Source organism: Bufo gargarizans, chromosome 2 (assembly GCF_014858855.1).
Source record: "Bufo gargarizans isolate SCDJY-AF-19 chromosome 2, ASM1485885v1, whole genome shotgun sequence".
In the NCBI taxonomy this organism is placed as follows: Eukaryota; Metazoa; Chordata; class Amphibia; order Anura; family Bufonidae; genus Bufo; species Bufo gargarizans.
In genome coordinates, this window is record NC_058081.1 from 196,099,832 (window position 1) to 196,123,700 (window position 23,869).

The 23,869-nt window shown below is 48.2% G+C and overlaps 1 protein-coding gene across 2 annotated transcripts in view; it reads left to right on the forward strand.

Moving 5' to 3' along the window:
- Positions 1–328: 328 nt before the first annotated feature.
- The window catches only part of SNUPN (snurportin 1), a 33,851-nt gene continuing 10,310 nt past the window's right edge, over positions 329–23,869 (forward strand). The window contains exons 1-5 of one of the 2 annotated variants that reach the window (XM_044283368.1): positions 397–461; positions 2,225–2,306; positions 5,007–5,185; positions 8,445–8,613; positions 10,548–10,652. In XM_044283368.1, coding sequence (XP_044139303.1) covers positions 5,028–5,185; positions 8,445–8,613; positions 10,548–10,652 — 432 coding nt within the window. In that variant the 5' untranslated portion in view covers positions 397–461; positions 2,225–2,306; positions 5,007–5,027. Of the gene's footprint in view, positions 462–2,224; positions 2,307–5,006; positions 5,186–8,444; positions 8,614–10,547; positions 10,653–23,869 lie in introns of both variants that reach the window. The other variant, XM_044283369.1, reaches the window with a different exon arrangement.

The window sequence follows — 23,869 nt, forward strand, 5'->3', positions numbered from 1 at the left end:
GTGGTGCTGACCCGCACATCTATCTCATACACGTCACGTGGTGCAGACCCGCACATCTATCTCATACACGTCACGTAGTGCAGACCCGCACATCTATCTCATACACGTCACGTGGTGCAGACCCGCACAGCTATCTCATACACGTCACGTGGTGCAGCCCCGCACATCTATCTCATACACGTCACGTGGTGCAGCCCCGCACATCTATCTCATACATGTCACGTGGTGCTGAGTCGCTGGCCCGCACATGGAGCCTGGTATACAGAACACCCCCTATCTATGTCTAGGGACGTAAGTTCGTAACGTCACTGCCGCTCTGCATGAATCTCCCGCCCTCACGCTGAACCGTCACGTGCTACGGTCATGTGACCATAACGTAATACGGGTCTTTCTGAGGAGAGGACCTGGCGCAGCCGTGTTTGTGACTAGTTACCGTGCCGCTGTCCCGCCTGGCACCAGAGGTGAGTGCCGGGCACACAATAGGCATACGAAGTGGTGGGTCTGTGACTGCCTCTTAAAGAGGATTTCCTAAAAATACTTTTGAATGCAGCAATGTGTGCACACGTGGCTGGTAGCACTGTACTAAGGGCACCTGTGACTGGCACTATGCTGAGGGTACCTGTGACTGGCACTATGCTGAGGGTACCTGTGACTGGCACTGTACTAAGGGCACCTGACACTGGCACCATACTGAGGGTGCCTGACACTTCTGATGGCACCTGTGTCTTACACTGTAGTAAGGGGACCTGAGACTAGTACTTTCTTTACTGTGGGCACCTGTGGCTGGCATTGACTATAACGTGGGCACCTGTGGCTGGCATGTCCTGTAAGGCTATGTCCCAAATGGCAGCTTTCATGTAGATGTTTCTGTCTCATTCATTTTTATGGTCTTGTTGAAGTTCTACAACACGTCTGCCATAGTACCTGAGGGCACACCATTATTTGTCCACCAGTCATTTAAGCAGTGTAATGTGGGCACCGGTGGCTGGCATACCTGTATTGTTGGCGCCATCTGACACCATTACCTATTTCAGATTTCCTAATGCATATTTGTCACGGCAGTTACTTCAGATTTCTATTGTAATATAAAGAATAGGCTGAGCACCTGGAGAAAAAAAGTGCCGCTGATTTACCAGGCAGAAGACTAGGGCCCCTTTCACATGGGCGAGTATTCCGCGCTGATGCGATGCGTGAGTTGAACGTATTGCACCCGCGCTGAATACCGACCCATTCATTTCTATTGGGGTGTGCACATGAGCGGTGATTTTCACGCATCACTCATGTGTTGCGTGAAAATTGCAGCATGCTCCTCTTTGTGCGTTGCGGTGCGATAATCCACGCAACGCAGGCCCCATAGAAGTGAATGGGGTTGTGTGAAAATCGCAAGCATCCGCAAGCAAGTGCGGATGCGGTGCAATTTTCACGCACGGTTGCTAGGAGACTATCGGGATGGAGACCCGATCATTATTATTTTCCCTTATAACATGGTTATAAGGGAAAATAATAGCATTCTGAATACAGAATGCATAGTAAAATAGCGCTGGAGGGGTTAAAAAAAAATTAAAAAATTATTTAACTCACCTTAGTCCACTTGTTCGTGTAGCCCGTCATCTCCTTCTGTCTCCTTTGCTGAACAGGACCTGGGGTGACCATTAATTACATGAACAGGACCTGTAATGACATCACTCCGGTCATCACATGATCCATCACCATGGTAAAAGATCATGTGACGGACCATGTGATGACCGGAGTGACATCATCACAGGTCCTGTTCATGAAATGAATGCTCACCCCAGGTCCTGTTCAGCAAAGGAGAAAGAAGGAGATGCCGGGCTACGCGAACAAGTGGACTCAGGTGAGTTAAATATTTTTTTTTTAACCCCTCCAGCGCTATTTTACTATGCATTCTGTATTCAGAATGCTATTATTTTCCCTTATAACCAGGTTATAAGGGAAAATAATACAATCTACAGAACACCGATCTCAAGCCCGAACTTCTGTGAAGAAGTTTGGGTACCAAACATGCGCAATTTTTTTCACGCGAGTGCAAAACGCATTACAATGTTTTGCACTCGCGCAGAAAAATCGCGGGTGTTCCTGTAACGCACCCGCATATTTTCCCGCAACGCCCGTGTGAAAGAGGCCTAAGGCTTCATACACTCCACTGTATTTTTCATTTCTACGAATAGCATACTGACAATCTCATTTCCGTACGACCATGCAGACTTTCGTATTCTTCCGCAAATTACAGAACACGTCCTCTTCCTATCCGCATTGCAGATGAGAATAGCCATTTCTATTGACAGGTGAGAAGAATGCAGAATGTGTCCATATTTTGCGGGTTTGTGGACAGCAATGTGGACACAGCCAGGTGCTTGAAGCCTAAGCAGCAGAGACCTCCAGAACAGTATTATTTACCGGGGTCACATCTCTCTGTGCCAGTCTGCCAGAACAGTCTGTTGGATCCTGTAATTCATTGCCGGATCCCCATTGACTGCAGTGGGGTCCGGCGGTGATCCTGCCGATTTCCAGCATAAATGCCGGATTTCGACCGGAAATTAACCGCTACATGCAATCAGCTTGAGGTATCAGTTGTGTTAGGAGACGCTGAACTTTGTGTCCCTTAATATTATATAAGAAAATGTACTTTTATTGTTTTATTATTATTATTTTTTGCAAGCTTAAAGTTCTGAACCTACATTCTTGTTATACTGGGTTATATGGTCGTTTTAGAGCCCCCATAGAGGTGCATGGGGCCTCTACTGTACCTGTGTATGCATGTGAATTCTCTATCACAGGGATCGTCAATCTTCCGCGCTCCAGCAGTGGTTAAACTAGAACTCCCAGCATGCACACTTGCGTGGCTGTTCTCAGAACTCCCATAGAAGTGAATGATGCATGCTGGAAGTTGTAGTTTTACAACAGCTGGAGTTCCAAAGGTAAAAGCTCTGCTTCTAGAGGAGAATATTTCTGGACATTTGACATCTAAGCCTGTATGGCAGTGTTGGTAGTGTCTGCCACATTCATGGACCCTTAGGGTCCATTCACACGTCAGTGTGTGCTTTGCGTACCCGTGGATCCGCAAAACACGGACATCGGCGATGTGCATTTTCCACTTAATAGAAAATGCCTATTCTTGTCCGCAATTGCATGTTCTTTTTTTTTTTTTTTTCCGGGATCGAAATTGCGGACCCGGAAGTGCGGATCCGCAATTCCGTTCCGCAAAATGCGGAACGAAATTGCGGATGTGTGAATGGACCCTAAAAGAGGACCTTTCATGGGTCCACACATTATGAAATAACTAGCAGGAGATGTAGGGCACTGTGCAGGGATGAGACCGGCAACTACGCGATCAAGAGGAGAAGGTGAGTTAATTTTTATTTATTTTTTAAACCCTCAATTGATCACCTCCTAAGCATTCTGTATTCAGAATGCTATTATTTTCCCTTATAACAATGTTATAAGGGAAAATAATACAGTGAATAGATTGTCACCTAGCAACCATGCGTGAAAATCGCACCGCATCCGCACTTGCTTGCGGATGCTTGCGATTTTCACTCAGCCCCATTCACTTCTATGGGGCCTGCTTTGCGTGATAAACGCACAATATAGAGCATGCTGCGATTTTCACGCAACACATAAGTGATGCGTGAAAATCGCAGCTTATGTGCACAGCCCCATAGAAATGAATGGGTCCAGATTCAGTACGGGTGCAATGCGTTCACCTCCCGCATTGCACCCGCGCGGAAATCTCGCCCGTGTGAACTCAGCCTAAGGCTACTTTCATACTAGCGTTAATGTTTTCCGGTATTGAGATCCGTCATAGGGTCTCAATACCCGGAAAAAACGCTTCCGTTTTGTCCCCATTTATTGTCAATGGGGACAAACGGTAATTGAACAGAACAGAATGCTCCAAAATGCATTTCGTTCCTTTCTCATACTGGAGAGCAAACTGCAGCATGCTGCGGTTTGCTTTCCGTCCTGGGATGCGGAGCAAGACGGATCCGTCATGAGCCACAATGCAAGTTAATGGGGACAGATCCGTTTTCTCTGACACAATAGAAAACTGATCCGTCCTCCATTGACTTTCAATAGAGTTCATGACGGATCCGTCTTGGGTATGTTACATATAATACAACCGGATCCGTTCATAACAGATGCAGACGGTTGTATTATCAAACTGATTTAAATCACTAGTCAGTAAGGCTTGATTTAAATCATAGTTTTTTACATAAAGATTCATATTTGGACAATTTTTCTGTTGTACTTAGGAAGGAGAAAAATAATAATTACCTTAATAATAACAATTTAAATAGGATTTATTCAACTGAAACAATAACATTACAGCATGTTATTTGCTTAAACATCCATGTTTGTTAACTAATTTGGCTAAATAAAATATATATATTTTAAGAAACTTAGACTGTCAGCCCAGCCTCCACAAGAAAGTGATCTTTTGAAGTGAAAGTGATGAAGAAATATTGTTTATATTCTATTCGCTGAACTTTAAACTTAGCACTGAAGGGGTTGATTCTGTATTTATAGGTTTGTAGAAGTTAGGATTAAGATCTTTTTCTCAACTCTTTTCATGTTATAAATTCAGTTTTGAGAACTCCAAAAGTAAACCAAGCATCTGTGATAATATCTTGTAGGCAGAGAAACTACCCAATAATCTTACAAAAACCTCTGGCAGAGCATGACATTGTGAATGGATTAATGGAATTTAACAAAAAATTAAACATATACAGCCTTATTCTACATAATTAAAAAAGTAATCTTTATTTCATAATGAAATAACCTTTGGATGGTAACATATTTTCCTCAAAAAGCATTTTATATAAAAAAAAATCTGATTTAAATAAAAAAAATCCAATTTTTTTTATAAAAAAAAATAAATAAAAAATAAATTTTATTTTTATCCACCCTGGTATATACTATATATGTCACTATATACCTCCAGTCATGTTCTGCCTAATTATTTTTTGTTTAAATTTTCTTTTCTGTAGACAATACATGAAGACGGGAAAATGGACGCCCTCGCAGATGCCCTTGCAGGAAGCTTCGCTGTTTCTTCTCAACTCAATAGTACTTCAGCTCCTCATCCAAGATTAGCTCAATACAAAGGCAAATACAGCTCTCTGGAGCAGAGTGAGCGCAGGAGGAAACTGCTGGAACTCCAAAAATTGTGAGTAAGGGTCAATTTACACACTGGCAGATTTTCTGCGGTAACGAGCACAGATCGCTAATTTAGCAAATAAGTGGTATAGCTCAATTTACATGGAGCAGTCATCGTTACTCCGAGTGACCGACTGATTGTTGTGGTTCTTTTACAAGAACCAATGTAACAGGCAATAATTGGGAAATAATGTTTGTTCCTTATATATGCCTGATCATCAGAGGAGATGAGAGCTGCATTTACATGCAACAATCATCTCTGTACGGCATGTGCATAGAGAATCGTTGGTTCTGGGCAGCAGATCGCTGTTTACACAGGACGATGTGCTGCACAAAAACAATGATTTTGAGTGCCTGCCGAAAGACATGGTCACTTGTTCACTGGGTGACCTCTAGCACCTTTACATAGGCTGATTTTCAGGGGCGAGCATTTCTACAGTGCTCATCCCCAATAACTGGCCTGATTATCAGTTCATATAAAAGGATCTTAAAGAGGACCTTTCTTTTTTTTTTTTTCTTATTAAATACCTTTCTTTGCCTGGTACAGTTGGCAACAGTTTGCTGACCATAACCCCTTTGTAAACGGGCCTTTACTCTCTTGGAATTTACAAATTATCTTAGTAGAGATCAACTGGTGATTTTATTCAATAACACAAAGACAAATAATGGAAAGTAATAGTCTGATGGCAAGGGGAACAATTGCACTTTCAAATGCTCATTACCAATCATTGCCCTGTGTAAACATGGCTGCCGATCAGCCGGCAAATGAGCAGATGCCCATCTACCAGCTGATTGCATTTTTTGTGCGGAGTAAAGACCCGTTTACAAAGGGCGATGGTCAGCAAACTGTTGCACTTTTCTTTGTTTGGTCCAAGTCATTGCCTTGTGTAAACAGGTCCAAAATCAGCCAAAACACACCCGTTTACTGTTCTTGCATCTTTTTTTTTTACTGAAATTAAAATTGTTTGTGCTGCCATGTCTAAAACCATTGTTAAAGAGGACCTGTTGCCACAAAATGCAGAGCAATCTTCAGGTGTAGAGCTGAGGAGATGGATGTGTACTTTTGTGGGAAAAGGGCCAGTAAAATGTTTAATTTAAATGTGTGTTTCTGACTTCGGTGTTCATGAGGAAGGTTATTGTCAGTGACTAACGGCCATCTCTCTATACACATTACACATAGATTGCTATCAATCGCTGATAACACCTCCCCCGTGTACTGTTAGCAGTGCCTGACATCATCCATGTATACACACTTACACAGAGAATGCTATCAGTCACTGATAAAACCTCCCTGTGTACCGCTATCAGTGAATGACAGCTATGTATACACACTTTCACAGAGAATGTTATCAATCACTGCTAACACCTCCCCCCGAGTAAAATGAAGTCAGAAGGAAGAGAGGTTTGTATAAATTAATGTACCTGTCATAGTGATATATCAAAGGTTTTGATCATAGGGGTCTGAGTGCTGAGACCCTCAGTAATGACTAAACCAAAGAGATAGAAATACTCACACAGTGCGCTCTCTATCCTTGCTGCTGAAGACGTGGACTGCCGTAGACTTTCTGTTGAGCCTGTCTTTAGCAGTGAGGAGATAGAAATACTCACAGTGCGCTCTAGATCCTTGCTGCTGAAGACGCAGACTGCCGTAGACTTTCTGTTGAGCCTGTCTTTAGCAGTGAGGAGAGAGAAATACTCACACAGTTCGCTCTCTATCCTTGCTGCTGAAGACGTGGACTGCCGTAGACTTTCTGTTGAGCCTGTCTTTAGCAGTGAGGAGAGAGAAATACTCACACAGTGCGCTCTCTATCCTTGCTGCTAAAGACGTGGACTGCCGTAGACTTTCTGTTGAGCCTGTCTTTAGCAGTGAGGAGAGAGAAATACTCACACAGTGCGCTCTCTATCCTTGCTGCTGAAGACGTGGACTGCCGTAGACTTTCTGTTGAGCCTGTCTTTAGCAGTGAGGAGAGAGAAATACTCACACAGTGCGCTCTAGATCCTTGCTGCTGAAGACGTGGACTGCCGTAGACTTTCTGTTGAGCCTGTCTTTAGCAGTGAGGAGAGAGAAATACTCACACAGTGCGCTCTAGATCCTTGCTGCTGAAGACGTGGACTGCCGTAGACTTTCTGTTGAGCCTGTCTTTAGCAGGGAGGAGAGAGAAATACTCACACAGTGCGCTCTAGATCCTTGCTGCTGAAGACGTGGACTGCCGTAGACTTTCTGTTGAGCCTGTCTTTAGCAGTGAGGAGAGAGAAATACTCACACAGTTCGCTCTCTATCCTTGCTGCTGAAGACGTGGACTGCCGTAGACTTTCTGTTGAGCCTGTCTTTAGCAGTGAGGAGAGAGAAATACTCACACAGTGCGCTCTAGATCCTTGCTGCTGAAGACGTGGACTGCCGTAGACTTTCTGTTGAGCCTGTCTTTAGCAGTGAGGAGAGAGAAATACTCACACAGTGCGCTCTAGATCCTTGCTGCTGAAGACGTGGACTGCCGTAGACTTTCTGTTGAGCCTGTCTTTAGCAGGGAGGAGAGAGAAATACTCACACAGTGCGCTCTAGATCCTTGCTGCTGAAGACGTGGACTGCCGTAGACTTTCTGTTGAGCCTGTCTTTAGCAGGGAGGAGAGAGAGTGCACCGTGTGAGCATTTCTATCTCCTTGGTTTAGTCATTACTGGAGGTCTCAGCACTCGGACCCCAACAGATCAAAACCCTTGATATGTCACTATGACATAGCAAAAGTTTTTCAAAAGTACAGGTACATTTTAAGTTAGGTCAATATAACATGCAAAATACATTTTTATGTAGATTTTTAGATTGTGCTTTAGTATTTCTAGATATAACCCTGACATCTAAATATGAAGGGATTCTCTGGTACACTTTGTTATCTGGGGTTATATGGCTTTACAAATATTGTGGTTTTGATGTGACTTCATTTGCTGCTGGCATGGTTGACCGTGCAACTATCAGAATTGCATAGGGAACAAATGAAGTTGCTAATGATTTAGATTTTTACCACAATTCATACATGACCCCATGCTGTCATGGAGTAGTCATAGGTCGTAATTTGGCCGATCACAGATCTGTACATGAAATACCAGCATCAGGAATCTTCATTAGTGTTCTATGCATGCCTCATTTGTGGACGTGTCGCATAAACCTAGGAGTGCCTGTTCCTGGTTTTTCCAAGATTTGCTTGTGATACCAACTCCCTTCATCTGAACTCTGTATTTGTTTATATCTGGAAACCTCTTAACTTTAACTTGACAGAAAACGTTTGGACTACATAAACCACGCTCGTCGCCTTGCAGCTGGGGATTGGACAGACCAAGATGAAGAGAAGAAGGATGATGATAAACAAACAGATGATGTCGATGAAGACGCAGAGGACATGGATGTGGAGCCTTGCAAAAAGTTACCCAGACATTATGCTAACCAGGTAATCCATATTAAGGGAAAACTCCAGAATTTGGCTTTAAAAAGACTCAAAATAGGGCTTTGAGACTTTTTGGGCTTAAAATTGTTTAGACCGTTTGCATTTTTATACCACATACTCACTGAAAAATGGATGGGACAGTTGATGTTGTTAGCCTGTTGAGCTGATCTAAGCCAAACCTATCAACTGAGGGGGACATTTATGAAGACCAGCGATATAGACAGTGGTCTTCGTCCCTCCTGCGCTAACGGTTCATGTAGAGGTGGGGACTTAACGCTAGTCTAAATCTACAGCAGCTTCCTTGCTGGCACAGATTTAGACCATTTTCTGCGCTTAAAGGGCTTCTGTCACCCCACTAAAGTGATTTTTTTTTTTTGGGCTAGTGAAATTAGTTATATTGCGATATATGACAATATAATTGTGTTACTTACTTTGATCCAGCAGTTTCTGCAAAAAACGAAGTTTTATAATATGTAAATTCGGTCTCTACCAGCAAGTAGGGCGGCTACTTGCTGCTAGCTGCTGCAGAAATCCGCCCCCTCGTCGTGTTGATTGACAGGGCCAGAGACCGAATTTACATATTATAAAACTTCGTTTTTTGCAGAAACTGCTGGATCAAAGTAAGTAACACAATTATATTGTCATATATCGCAATATAACTAATTTCACTAGCCCAAAAAAAAAAAATCACTTTAGTGGGGTGACAGAAGCCCTTTAAAACAGGCATAGAAAATTTTATAAATGAGATGGGTCTACTGGTCCGCCCACACCAACCACCTTTTTTAGACCTGGCGTGAGAGACGGAAATGGGGAAAAAGTTGCAGATTACGGTGCAAATAACCTTTGTGCCACAATCTGCGACAGATATACGTGGCGTATATCTGTTCATAAATGACCCCCTGAGGCTTTTTAAGAAGTCTCAAATAAATCTCAGTCTTACTCCGGTAAGGGTGCCTTCACATGCAGCAGATTTTGTTGCAGAACATTTCTGCGACTGAAAATCGGTTCCATTCACCTAAATGAGGCTTGCAGAAATCCATTTTCTTGCCGTTAAAACAACCCAACAACAAAATCTGCCACGTGTGAAGACACCCTAAAAGGGGTTGTGTAGAAAGCAAAGTAACATGTCAAGACAAAAGTGTTAGGTTTAAAGATGTACTAAGTTTAGGAAACATTGTGCAAAATTTCACAAATTGATATACCCATGCAGAAAACTGGAAGGGGTTATCCAACCCCTATAATGCCACCCAAAATGTCCAGGCCCCTCATACTGGTTTATACTTATCCCGCTCCCTTGCACCCCCGTTGCTTGTGATGGCTGCCGATGCATTTCCCCGTCATGCGGATCAAAACATATGGGGTGGGGGGCAGCAGATAGTAGGCCAAGACAGAAACAAGCCTCCCTAGCATCACCCGCTGTACAAGGGAGGCTTGTTCCCATCGCGGCCTACTATTAGCTTTCCCTCCCCCCATCGCCGGATGTTTTGATCCGCGTGACACGGAGATGCAGCGACGGGCATCGCGAGCGGGGATAGTATGAGGGGCCTGGGCATTTTGGGGGCGTTATAGGGGTTGGATAGCCCCTTTAAAAACTTTCCTCATAATAAATCTCCCCCTAAAAGTAGTTTTTACTTCTCCATTATAGCGATTGATTGGTTAAAAAAAAAATACTCTTGTACCACTATGTCAGATTGGAAAGTGGGGGCAAACTCTGGTGATGTCACTTCTCCCATTCACTGGACCGTGCTGTAATGTCATTGACCCTGAGTGGATGGACAGTGTAAAAGTCACAGCCTGTTGAAGAAAGCTTGTCAGGGCAGAATATAGCTGACACCAAGTTCTGTCCCAGTGGGCAATTGCTTTAGATTTTCATTGATTTTATTATTATTAATATTATTATCTCCATTTTCCTAATGGCTCTCTCTCTGTTTCTACAGCTCATGCTTTCTGAGTGGTTAATAGAAATTCCTCCAGACCTGGCTGATCTTTGGCTTCTTGTAGTCTGCCCCACTGGAAAGCGTTCTTTAGTTGTTGCTTCTCGGGTGAGATGAATTATATTATCGGTTATTTTTTCAAATGACGTTTTGCTGGTTGAAAGTAAGCAGTTCTTTACAGTAGACGTATTCGTGCATTGCTGGCCATACGGGACAGTAATAAGGTTATGCACCTCTTTTTATAATGGTTTAGTTATCATGCATTAATTAATATGCCTTTAGCATTTAGCTTTGTCTTTGTGTGCTTTATGTTCAGTTGTGTTTATTTGATGACCCCAGTATTATCAAATGCAAAATGAGATTAAAAAAAAAAAAAAGGGGTCAACATTTATTTTATTTTTTTCCGTTCACTAACTTGTTTCATCTGGACTCTATTTGTCGCAGATGAGAGAAAAATGTTAAATGGTTCAGCTTCTAACACAATGGTTTGGCGCATTCAAAAAACAAACAGGAAAGCATTCCTAGGATATGCCATCAATCCCAAGAATTGAAAAGCTGCAGACATCAGACTGCCACAACCTCCACCTCTCGCCCATGGGCTGTGCTGCAGTACCATATATGGCCTGAAGGAGAGTGGCAGTATGTCTAGCAGCACTGCAGAGGAGTCATATTCCCAATGGCTTTAGGCACCTAACCTACTGCCTATGTCAGGGGTACTCAAGTACTTTTTGTAAAGGTCCACATAGCCGAGTCTGCCGTAGGATCAAGGTCCGAGCTGCAAAACAAAAAAAAATACAAGGAGGGAAAACACCATTGGCGTGTAGCGCTGCATTATTATAATTTTTTTTTACAATAATCCACACCTCCAAGCCCACCTAATCTTCTTTCTGCCGACCAAACAGTAAGAATGTCCTTTCAGTGCCCCCTAACAATAATGATGCCCCTTGAATGCCCCTTAGACAGTATGATACCTCTTTAGTGCTCCACAGAGTGTGATACCTCTAAGTGCACCTTCACAGCAGGGTGATCCCTTGGTGCCCCCACACATTACGATGCTCCTTAGTGCCTCTGACACTTTACGATGCCTCCTTAGTTCCTCCCCACAGAGTATGAATACCGTAAGTACCCCCTCATAGTAGTAATGCCCTCTCTTTGCCCCTTTCACAGTTGTAATGCCTTCTTTGTGCCCCCTTCATAGTAATAATTCCCATTGTGCCTCCTTCACAGTAATAATGCCCTTTAATAGTAGTAATGCCCATTGTAGCCCCTTCAAATTAATAATGCCCATTGTGCCCCCTTAATAGTAGTAATGCCAACTGTGCCCCCTTAATATTAGTAATGCCCACTGTGCCCCTTCACAGTAATAATGCCCATTGTGCTCCCTTCACAGTAATAATGCCCTCTGTGCCCCCTCCATAGTAGAAATCCCCATTGTGCCCCTTAATAGTAGTAATGCCCTCTGTGCTAGTAACGCCCATTGTACCCCCTTCAAAGTAATAATGCCCTCTGTGCCCCCTTCATAGTAGTGATGCCCTCTGTGCACTGTGCCCCCTCCATAGTAGAAATGCCCATTGTGCCCCTTCACATTAGCAATAGCCAGTGTGCCCCCTCCAGAGTAAAAAATGCCCATTGTGCCCTCTTCACATTAGCAATGCCCATTGTGCCCTCTTCACATTAGCAATGCCCATTGTGCCCCCTCCAGAGTAGCAATGCCCATTGTGCCCCCTCCAGAGTAGAAATGCCCATTGTGCCCCCTCCAGAGTAGAAATGCCCATTGTGCCCCCTTCACATTCACAATGCCCATTGTGCCCTCTCCAGAGGAGAAATGCCCATTTTGCCCCCTCTGTGTTAAAAAAACAAAAAAAACACAGTACCTACTCACCTTGTCCCGTTCCTGAAGCTCACAGTCCTCGCTCCCCTGCAGACACAGATCACACTGCAGGCTCCGCCCACACACGCCGGCTGCCAGATCTGTGCTTGCAGGCTGAATGAGGAAGCAGGAAGAAGTCTTCCTGCTTCACCATTCAGAGAGCCGCTGGCCTGAGGGAGGGGAGGAGCGCGGGGAGCAGAGTGGTAAGTGACAGGACCGCAGCTCCCAGCCAGGGCCGGCCTTAGGTGTTCAGGCGCCCTGTGCAAGCTAACCCTGCTTGTTGCTGGCATCATGGCATAGGCTGGCTGACTATCCAACCAAGTAGTTACCAGCCCTCACACCCCAAAGGCCGGTGTAATGTTATACTTCCCTAGTTTGTGAGATTTCCCTACCCTCGTCACTTCCGGTCGCACCGGACATGACGTGAGGAGGTGTGCAGCGCCGCACAGGCGCACAACGACAGGTTAGGGAAATTTCACAGCAGAGTGCGCATACGCCAGGAGCCTCGCCGGCGGTTAGGGTAGGGAAAAACTATGGGCCAATGCGCAGGCGCAGTGATCGGATGGATGTTCTCAGCTGAACACCGGCCGACACTGCGCATGCACCGGGAGCCTCACCAGCGGTTAGGGAAGGGAAAAATTTACGTACGGGCCAGTGCTTTTTCCCTACCCTAACCGCTGGTGAGGCTCCCAGCGCATGCGCAGTGTTGGCCGGTGTCCAGCTGAGAAAATTAGTTTCCAATGTAGTATTAATAACTAAGCAATTAAATAATAAACATATTGCATTGTCTACTTACCACCAGGACAATAAGATGATCTGGACTCTGGCTGCAGTCTGGCTCTGGGGACTCCATTGTCACTCTCTTCCCCCCCCCCCCCTTCCCTTGTCACTCTCATTATCCCCCCCCCCCCCCCTCTCCCTTGTCACTCTCATTATTCCCCCCCCCCCTCTCCCTTGTCACTCTCATTATTCCCCCCCCCTCTCCCTTGTCACTCTCATTATTCCCCCCCCTCTCTCTTGTCACTCTTATTTTCTCGTGCTTTTTTCCATTGGGGGACACAGACCATGGGTATAGCTTAGAGGTATTAGTAGGAGGGACACTATGCAAATGAAAGAGCTCCTCCTCCTCGGGCTATACCCCCAGACTCCACCAGGAGGAACTCAGTCTTTGCTTAGTGTCTGGTGAAGGAGGTTGACACTCTCTGATTCTACTCCTTTTTGTTATTTTTATTCTAGATGGGGACACAGGTCGGCATGGCGCCTTCCTGGTCCCCCGTGGAGTGCCCGCCGCCGTCTTTGGGACGTTGCCTGGCTGCCTCCATTTCCCCCCAAGAAGATAAGTGGATCCGGGCTCGACCTGTTAGCTCCGGCATCCCACCAGCTGCTGGGACGCCTGCTGCCTACCCTCCTCCAGAGCACTGTTCTCCTGGATTGGAGTCAGAAGTCTGAAGAGGCGCATCCCTGCTGGTCTGGACATAGAGGGAGCATGCTGAGCAGATAAGTGTTGCACAATCCCTCCCCCTCCCTCTGTGTCTATTTGTCTGTGACTGCCTGGGTGAGCTTGAAGAAGGATCCTGATGGGGCACTTTCTTCATTTTGGCACTGGAGTACTGGCATCTCTTCCCCTTAAACTGTGGGCTTCAGCGCTTCTCTCGTCGGGCCTTGGCTGCTGCGCTCCCTCAGCGCCCGCCGGCAGGCCGCTCCTCCACGTGGTGCGCTTATTTTCGCGCATATTTTCGCGCTCGCGCATATTTTCGCGCTCGCGCATATTTTCGCGCGCTTTTTTCGCGCCATAATGACGCGTTAGGGGAGGCGGAGCCTCGGCATGCCGCTCTGACTCTCCTTACACCGGAGACTCTGTTTGCTCATGGCCGTGCAGCTCCTCATCACTCTACTCCGTTTTGTGCCAGGCAAGCTGGTAGCTCAGTGGTACTGCTGCTGTTGCCCCATGTCCAGGCTTTCTGAGTTCAAAGCCCCTTTCAGCCTTCAAAAATTGTTTATATTATTCTAGATGGGGACACAGGTCGGCATGGCGCCTTCCTGGTCCCCCGTGGAATGCCCGCTGCCGTCCTTGGACGCTGCCTGGCTGCCTCCATTGCCCCCCAAAGAAGACAAGTGGATCCGGGCTCGACCTGCAGCTCCGGTATCCCACCAGCTACTGGGTCTCCTGCTGCCACCCTCCACCAGAACACTGCACTCCTGGACAAGGAGTCAGAAGCCTGATGAGGTGCATCCCTGCTGGTCCTGGAGTCGAGGGAGAAGTTCTGCAGGAGCAGATAAGTATTGCCTGCATCCCTGCCTTACCCCCCTCCTCCACCCCTCCTCCACGTCCCTGGGGGCCTGCGGTCCCCGCTTGGGCATCTGCCATGTCCAGTGCGGCCGCTAAATTGGTCTTAGTCACCAAGGCAACCATGTCCTTTAATCCTGTGGCGCTAACGACTCCATCTCTCTCAGTGGTCCCCACAGTGGGTGACTGACTACGAAGAGGCAGCGTGAGCGGCAGCATCCCACCTCGGATGTCTCTGTCTCTCCACCCCCCTCACCTCGCCGGTGGCGCTTGCGGACTGCTCTTCCCCCTCCCTAGGGAGAGTACTCCGAAGGAGAATTATCCGGCTCGGACGAGCCACGTCCTTTTTGGACTATAGGGCATTTTCAAATCCTGTGACGCCAACCACCTCTCTAAGTGGTTTTCCACAGAAGACGCCCGAATACTAACAGGGAGCGTGAGCAGCAGCATCCCTCCTCGGATGGCTCTGGCTCTCCCCCCCCCCCCCCCCCCCCTCCTCGTCTAGAGGCGCGTTCGGGCGACTCTCCCCTCCCTTAGGGAGCGCAAGTCTGAAGGAGAATTTCCGGCTCTGATTAGGTCATGGAGCGGGACCCCTCGCCTAAGCTCTCCACCAGGGTGGCTGACTTAGTGGTGACTGTCCGAGACACCTTTATTCTCCAAGGGGATTCTCCTCCTTCCACTGGTCAGGAGTTCCCCCTTTTTCCGTCCAGGCAGTCGGAGACTACCATGTTCCCGGTCCATGAGGGATTTTTCCGCGGTCATGTCCAGGGCCTGGGGTGGTCTTAATAAGGTTCTCGACCACCCAGCGCATGAATATACTTTCCTTTCCCTGCTGACGGCGAGGAGAGGTGTCTCCTCCCCCTAAGGTGGATCCTCCGGTGGCCGGATTAGCCAATTATGTGGCCCTTCCTGTCTTAGTCAGTTCCTCTTTCCAGGATGCTGTAGACAGACGCATAGACTCTCTTCCAGGTCCTTTTTTCGCTGGCAGCGCGTCCCTGTGACCTACCTTTCACTCAGCAGGGGTAGCCAGTGCTCTCTCGGTGTGGTTACAACACCACCACCAGGAACTGGCGGTACGAGATGCGGCTACTAACACACTGGAGTTGGTTCTCCAGATGTCTCAGGCTTCTAACATTCTTTGCGAAGCTTCTAGGGACATTGTTTCCCTCTTTGCCCGCAGGTTGGCCATCTCTGTCACTCAGCGCGAAGAGATCTGATTGAAGGTGTGGGACGCTGACGCCTCCACCAAGCGTTCCCTTGCTAATCTCCCCTTTGGGGTTTCCAGGCCTTGTGGGGATCAGCTGGACGAGTTCGTCTCTGCATGCCTTTTGCCGTTTCTCATCTGGTAGGCCGTCGCCTGCTTCCTCCGCCGGGGGTCTCAGGTCGCCCGCAAAGAGGCCTTCCTTTGCACCAGCCTTCCCGGCACTAGAGGGCCCAGTCAGCCCGCCCTGCTGCTCCTAGGCCTATCACATGTCCCGATTGCGGAATCCCACCATCGATTCCTGCGCTTCGCCATTATGGGTCGACACTGTCAGTTTGTCGCCCTTCCTTCGGGTTGGCGACCACCCCGCGGGTCCTTGCCACGGTCCTGGACCGCTCATGGCGCTTCTTCGTACCAGGGGCATTCCTTTGCTGCCCTGTCGGGACGATATCCGGATAGAGGCCCCCCTCTCTACCGCAGACCACGGACAGCGTCCGGATCACTGTTCAGACCCTGGAACGGTTCGGCTGCCTGGTAACTTTCCCAAACTCCTGCCTCTTCCCGTCCCAGAGGCTCTCCTTCCGGAGGGTGATTTTGGACACCTCGGCTGCCAAAGTATTCTACCAGCCTTCAAGTCCTCCCAGGTCCAGGGGGCAGTGTCGCATCTGCTGCGCTCCCCGTGCCTCTCCATTCGGGAATACTTGCAGGTCCTGGGTCTTATGGTAGCCTCTTTCGAGGCCTTTCCATATGCCCAGTTTCACACTCGCCTGGCGCAACAGGAGATCCTTTACCTTTCAGCGGGTTCGGGCAGTTCTCCCTTGGTGGCTGTTCCCAAAGAACCTGAGGTCGGGGAGTTCCTTTCTCGCATTCTCCTGGACGATCGCCGCCACCGATGCCAGCATCCTGGGTTGGGGGGGCGTTTTCCAGTCTCGCACGGTTCAAGGAATTTGGCCGGCGGCAGAGTCTCGCCTTCCAATCAACTTTCTGGAATTGAGGGCGATTTTTTCCGCTCTCTCTCTCCTATTGGACCTCTCTCCTTGCGGGCCTCCCAGTGCGGGTTCAAACGGGCAATGCCGCGGCCGTGGCCTATATCGGGACGGGACCCGCAGCCGGATGGTGATGCAGGAGGTGAAGTGAATTCTGACGTGGGCGGAGACTCACGTTCCGGTGTTGTCAGCAGTTTGCATTCCAGGAATGGACAACTGGACAGCGGACTTTCTAAGCCACAACACGGTGGATCCAAGCGAGTGGTCTCTGCATCCAGAAGGGTTCAAAGAAATCTGCCACAGATGGGACCGTCCGGATGTGGACTTAATGGCGTCCGGGTTCAACAACAAGATCCCAGTGGTCCTGGCTCGCGCCCGTGATCCGGAGGCGTACGGATGGATGCGCAGGTGTCTCCGTGGCAGGACTTCAGCCTCCTCTGTTTTCCTCTCCTGCCAAAGGGTCTACGCCAGTTCGAGGCGGAAGGGACTCCGACCGTTCTCATCACCCCAGAGTGGCCTCGCCGCGCGTGGTTTTTCGGACGTGGCTCGGTTGCTGGCGGACGCCCCATGGCCTCTTCCCGACGGACAGGACTTACTGTCTCAGGGCCCGTTCTTCCGCCGGAATTTGCGGTCTCTTCGTTTACCGGCGTGACTGTTGAAACCGCCATCCTGATAAAGATGGGGTTCTCGGATTCAGTGGTTAGGACCATGATCAGTCCGGGGAAGTCTTCTTCCTCCCGGATTTACTATCGTACCTGGATGGCCTTCCTATCCTTTTTTGAGGGTTCGGGGTTCCCCCCCCTTCGGTTTTCCATCTTGATGGTACTGTCTTTTCTTCAGTCTGGGCTTGTGCAGGGACTGTCGCTTAGTTCCCTGTAAGGTCAGGTTTCGGCGCGGGCCGTCAGAGGTCCCTTGCTCTTAAGGGTCCGGTGGTGACCTTTCTTCGGGGGTGGCGCATTCGGTTCCCCGTATGTTCCCCCTTTGTCTCCTTGGGATCTCAATTTGGTTCTGCGCGCTCTGCAGTCGGCTCCCTTCGAGCCTTTGAGGAGGATCTCTCTGACTGTTCTCATCTGGACTTCCTTGTGACCATAGCTTCTGATACAGCTACATAGCGTAGTGATTAAAGTTCTGGGCTATTATGCAGTGGCTGTGAGTTCACGTCCCATCACGAGCTTTTAGGTCAGACTGGTGTCGAAGCTGGCCGCTCTTTCCTGTCAGGAGCCTTAATGGTTTTCCTCCAGGATTAAGTTGTGCTCCGTCCAGTCCCCTTCTTTTTGCCCAGGGTGGTCTCTCCCTTCCGCCTTGATGAGGATCTTGTCCTGCCTTCCTTTTGTCCTTCTCCGGCTAACCCCAAGGAACGCACTCTGCATTCCCTGGATGTTGTACGGGTCCTGAAGGTGTGTCTCGCGGCTACTGCTTCCGTCCGCCGTTCTTGGCGCTCTGGATCTGCTTGGCTATTTCCGCGGCTTGTCACGCTTGTGGTGGAGTTCCCCCGGCTAGAATTGCCGCTCACTCCATTGGGGCGGAGGGGGCTTCCTGGGCAAGACGCAGTCGTGCCTCTGCGTCTCAGCTGTGTACGGCGGCCACCTGGTCGTCCTTGCATACCTTTGCAAATTTTTGTCAGTTGCATTCACTGGCTTCGGCTGATGCGGCTTTGGCCGCAGGGTTTTGCAGGCTGTGGTTCCTGTTTGACCGTTGGGGCGTTCCTCCTGGCGGTGCTGATATTTTTTCCCACCCCATGGACTGCTTTTGGACGTCCCATGGTCTGTGTCCCCCAATGGAAAAAAGCACGAGAAAAGGAGATTTTTGTGAAACTCACCTGTAAAATCTTTTTCTCGTCTTTTCCATTGGGGGACACAGCTCCCACCCATTATTCCTGTTGCAGGAGGGGTCTTTAGTTCAGTTTTTCTGTTTCTGGTTGGACCTTATGGCTTGGTCCGATGGTTTCCATGATTTTTTCTTGCTCCTTCTCCTACTGCTTGTGCAACGCCTGAGTTCCTCCTGGTGGAGTCTGGGGGTATAGCCCGAGGAGGAGGAGCTCTTTCATTTGCATAGTGTCCCTCCTACTAATACCTCTAAGCTATACCCATGGTCTGTGTCCCCCAATGGAAAAGACGAGAAAAAGATTTTACAGGTGAGTTTCACAAAAATCTCCTTATCCCCCCTCTCCCTTGTCACTCTCATTATTCCCCCCCCCTCTCCCTTGTCACTCTCATTATTCCACCCTCCCTCCCTTGTCACTCTAATTATTTCCCCTCCCTCCCCCCTTGTCACTCTCATTATTTCTCCTCCCCGCTTGTCACTCTAATTATTTCCCCCCCTCCCTCCTTGTCACTCTCATTATCCCCCCCCATCACTCTCATTATCCCCCCCCCATCACTCTCATTATTTCCCCCCCCCCCATCACTCTCATTATTTCCCCCCCCCCCCCCCATCACTCTCATTATTTCCCCCCCCCATCACTCTCATTATTTCCCCCCCCCCATCACTCTCATTATTTCCCCCCCCCCATCACTCTCATTATTTCCCCCCCTCCCATCACTCTCATTATTTCCCCCCCCCCATCACTCTCATTATTTCCCCCCCCCATCACTCTCATTATTCCCCCCCCCATCACTCTCATTATTTCCCCCCCCCCCCCCCCCCATCACTCTCATTATTTCCCTCCCCCCCTCTCCCCTTGTCACTCTCATTCTACTCCCACCTCCACCTCTAGTGTAGCGTGGCCGAGCTCTGTTCGATCCGCGGTACAGGAGCATTTGTTTCCTGTACCCGGCCGGACTGACAGGAAGTGCACACTAAGTGAGCACTTCCTGTCAGTCCGGCCGGGTACAGGAAACAAAAGCTCCTGTACCGCGGATCGAACAGAGCTCGGCCACGCTACATTAACAGCACACAGCAGGCGCAGGCAGGATTCTTTAGAGCGGCAAGCGCTCAGCCTCAGCCACTCAGGCGGCGCCCCTCATTCTGCGCCGCCTTTTTTTAAACCGCAACGGGCGCCCCCTGCTGAATACAGGGGAGGGGGAGATGGAGGGGGCGGGGGGCCCGCCCCGTGGGAAAACATAAGTGCCGCCTCGCCTGCCCATATTACATTGCGAGCTGTCGGCCGCCCGGCGCCCCTGTTGCTAGGGCGCCCTGTGCGGCCGCACAGCCCGCACACCCCAAAGGCCGGCCCTGCTCCCAGCGCTCCAGCAATGAGCGCTTCCATCTGTATTGATGGAAGCACTCATTGCTTCTGGACTGTGGCACCCCCTGAGAGCTGGCACCCGGGTGCATGCAGGGGTCCGGACAGCTGGCAACCACGGTCCGGATTCGGACCGCGGTCCGCCAGTTGAGTACCCCTGGCCTATGTGATACAGCTGACCCCCGCTCACAGCCACCCCACTCGACGCGTTTCTATGCGGATGTGGAACTGCATTTCAACAGGAGCAGGTTTACAAATTGCAGGTCAACAAAGATAAGCCTGAGTGATATGTGGCATAATAGCACAGCACATAGTGGTGTGCAGCGCTACAGCATCCCGGCGCTGTGACGGCCGTGAACGGCCGCACACACACCAGCATTAAATAGCCCAGAGCTCCACCCTCAGCAGGCGCGGTCTGCTTTGGCAGCCAATCGCGACGGGAGGGCATGCTCAGTCTCCTCCAATCACTTACCGCCAGCGTCTATGGGGAGTATCACTGCTAGGGAAGCGCATGCAATTGCGCACTGATACCAGGGGGAACTAGCGGCCTGAAACCTAGCAGGTATCACTTAATGTATCCTATGGATAGTGATCCATGATATAAGGATCCACCATGCAGATCTGAAGTTGATCACATGTCATGTGGCGATTAATCTAAAATTGTTGGTAATACTTACCAAAAAGCACAGCACATGGTGTCATACATACCCCATATAAATGATGTATGAAAAACATTATACCCCTAAATCAATATTTTTAACAGAAGGCAAGTAGGTTCAAAATAATTTTGCCGTATCCTAATTGGGGTACAGAGCATACCCGGTTGCTCAAAGCCCAAAATTTATAGGGACACTGCTGTGACTGGGTTTGATAGAATAAATCAAAGATCATCACAATGATAGTCACATTAAGACTATGTACAGTATCTACATACAGCTCATCATGCCATTAATGAATCTGCTGCATTATTTCACGATGTACTGACGCTGTACCAAACTGCGCCACCCACGGGGTCACAGTTACAATCAAATTTTAGAGTATAATGGAACACAGGACTACGGAGGTGATACTTCAAAAAAAGCATAAGAGACGGCGTCATTCAGGCTCTTTGGTTTCACCGTTTGCAGCCTGAAGATCCATTGCGTCTCTTTATGTAGAAGGATGGAATCCACATCACCTCCTCTTGGTGACCGTTTGACATGCTCGATGCCCTGGAACTTGACCACTTCACCCCTACCATTGTGGCATCCGCTCACATGCCGTGCAATTGGTGTATTGGCATCAGTTCTGATATCAGATAGATGCTTGCCAATTTTCCTTTCTAAATTCGCATTTTGTGTTGCCGATATATTGTTTGCGACATTCGCATGTCAAGAGGTATACCACCCCAATGGTTTTGCAGTTTATAAAAGAAAAAATGTTTCTCCCATGGTCATGCTGTTAAAGCATTTGCCCCTTTTTAATGTCTTTACAGACTCGTCTCCAGCCATGATCTCGCTGGTCTTGGAGCTTGACAAAAACTATGAACAAGACAATTAATTGCGCAGGTTCCAATTGCGCCTATATGTGATGGAGGGAGAGTTGGTTAAGAGTCCCTATATTTGGGTCTGATTTCAAAATGCCCCAATTCAATGTGAGAATATCTCTGATCTCACAATGGGACTTATCAAGTGTGCCAATAATCCTGCGTATATTATCTTCTTTGGACCTGGCTTTAGGACACAGGAGTTGTTTGCGATTCATGAAATCTAGTCTGTAGATCCTGTGCTGCCGCCTTAAAATCAGACAGCTCCGAGCAATTTCTCCGGGCTCGCAGATATTGCCCTTTTGGTATACCTCTATTCAGGGCTAGCGGGTGGGCACTGTCCCATCCTAACAGATTATTAGTCAAGTTGACTTCCTGAACAGATTGGTCACAATTTTCCTGTCCCATCCATCATAATGAAGAGGTCAATGAATGAAATTTGCTTTGCATTTATCCCTGATGTAAAATAAAATGTATCCCAAGTTGATTCCTATTCAGCTTCGACACAAATTGGTGGAATTCCGCTTCCAGCCCCCTCCATAGGATGAAAATGTCATTGAATGAATCGTATCCAAAGGATAATCGATGACACAAAACATTCCATGGCTTCGGAAAAAACGACCTTACTCTCCCTCCAGCCTAGATATAGGTTGGCATAAGTTGGGGCACATGGGCTCCCCATTGCCACACCTCTAAGCTGGTGGAAGATCTGGTCAGCAAACATAAACACGTTATGTGTCGGAACAAAATCAAGTTCTGTCACTACTGCCACGAATGTCTCAATTGCCGTACAGTCTTTAATGGGGGATATTTCTTGTAAGGCAGTCTTAGCTGTGTAAAAGGGCCATTGGCCTTGGTCTTGTTCCTCTATTCCCAACTCTTGGCATTTGTTTATCATGGGTAATGAAGAATTTTCTCCATTTTAGTTTACGGGCGAACAAATGTAGATCTTTGACCCATGTAAATAAATCAAAGCTCCTTAGAAGGACAAATGGTAACCCCTTCTTGATGACTTGCATTTCAGTATTTCATCGCTCTTATTCACCATTTTGGGGTGGGGCACTATTTTTTTTGTTCCGCAGAGAATACTCGGACACTGGGGGAGTGCTGTCTAAAAAAGCCCTCCTATTATCTCTACCCCTTGTGCCAATGTCTAAGGCCTGTGGGGATTTGCTCTGGTAGGCAGGTTAGCGGACGCAGTATAGAGGCAAGGAACAATGTTGTAAATCAAACTTCAGTGTTTTATTCACACTCCGCAAAACATAACAGTCTTGGTGCTTGATTTACAACATGGTTCCTTGCCTCTATACTGCGTCCGCTAACCTGCCTACCAGAGCATAACAGTCTTGGTGCTTGTTCATACATAGCAAAACAAAACTGTGTTCGCCAGGAATCCTAGGTGTCAGTTCACACCTGGCTGAAGCGTACCAATGATGTTGACGGAGTACAATGTCCATTAGCCTTTGGTCTACATGGCGCTCCCGCCACGTTTCAAAGGGTAATATCTTGTACTGATACAGCCCCTCTGGTGTGGTGAAAGCCATTTCTCCTTGGCAGCCTCCGTCAAGGGTACCTGCCAGTACCCTTTGGTAAGGTCCAAAACAGAAAAATACCGGACTTGGCCTAACTTCTAAATAAGCTCATCCACTCGGGGCATGGGATATGCGTCAAACTTGTAAACCTCATTAAGTTTGCGGAAGTTGTTACAGAATCGTAACGTCCCGTCCGGCTTGGGTATTAAGACTATCGGACTGGCCCATTCACTTTTTGACTCCTCGATGACACCTAGCTGTAACATCAGCTGCACTTCTTCCGAGATGGCTTGTCGCCGCGACTCTGGTGCCCGGTTTGGTTTCAACCGGATTCTGGCCTGAGGTTCAGTGACAGTGTCATGTCGGATGATAGAAGTGCGTCTGTCAAGTGGCCTCGTGAGTCTGTTTAGAGGAGAGGTTGTCAGCAATTTTTTACTCTGCAACTACTTCCCTCATATCAGACCATGGGCCTGGAAACTCTACCCCCAGAAAACCCGGCCGGGGGCTGTTGTTCGTACTGGTCTTCCTATCTTTCCACGGTTTAAGTAAGCTTACATGGTACACCTGCATTGGCTTTCTCCACACAGGCTGGAGTACCCTGTAGGTTACCTCCCCAACTTTTTCGAGCACTTCGTAGGGACCCTACAACCTAGCCAGGAGCTTACTGTCCACCGTCGGCACCAGAACTGTGGCGAAACCAACCTCGCCACTGTGTTTTGGAGGGGGCTGTTTGCCAGCCT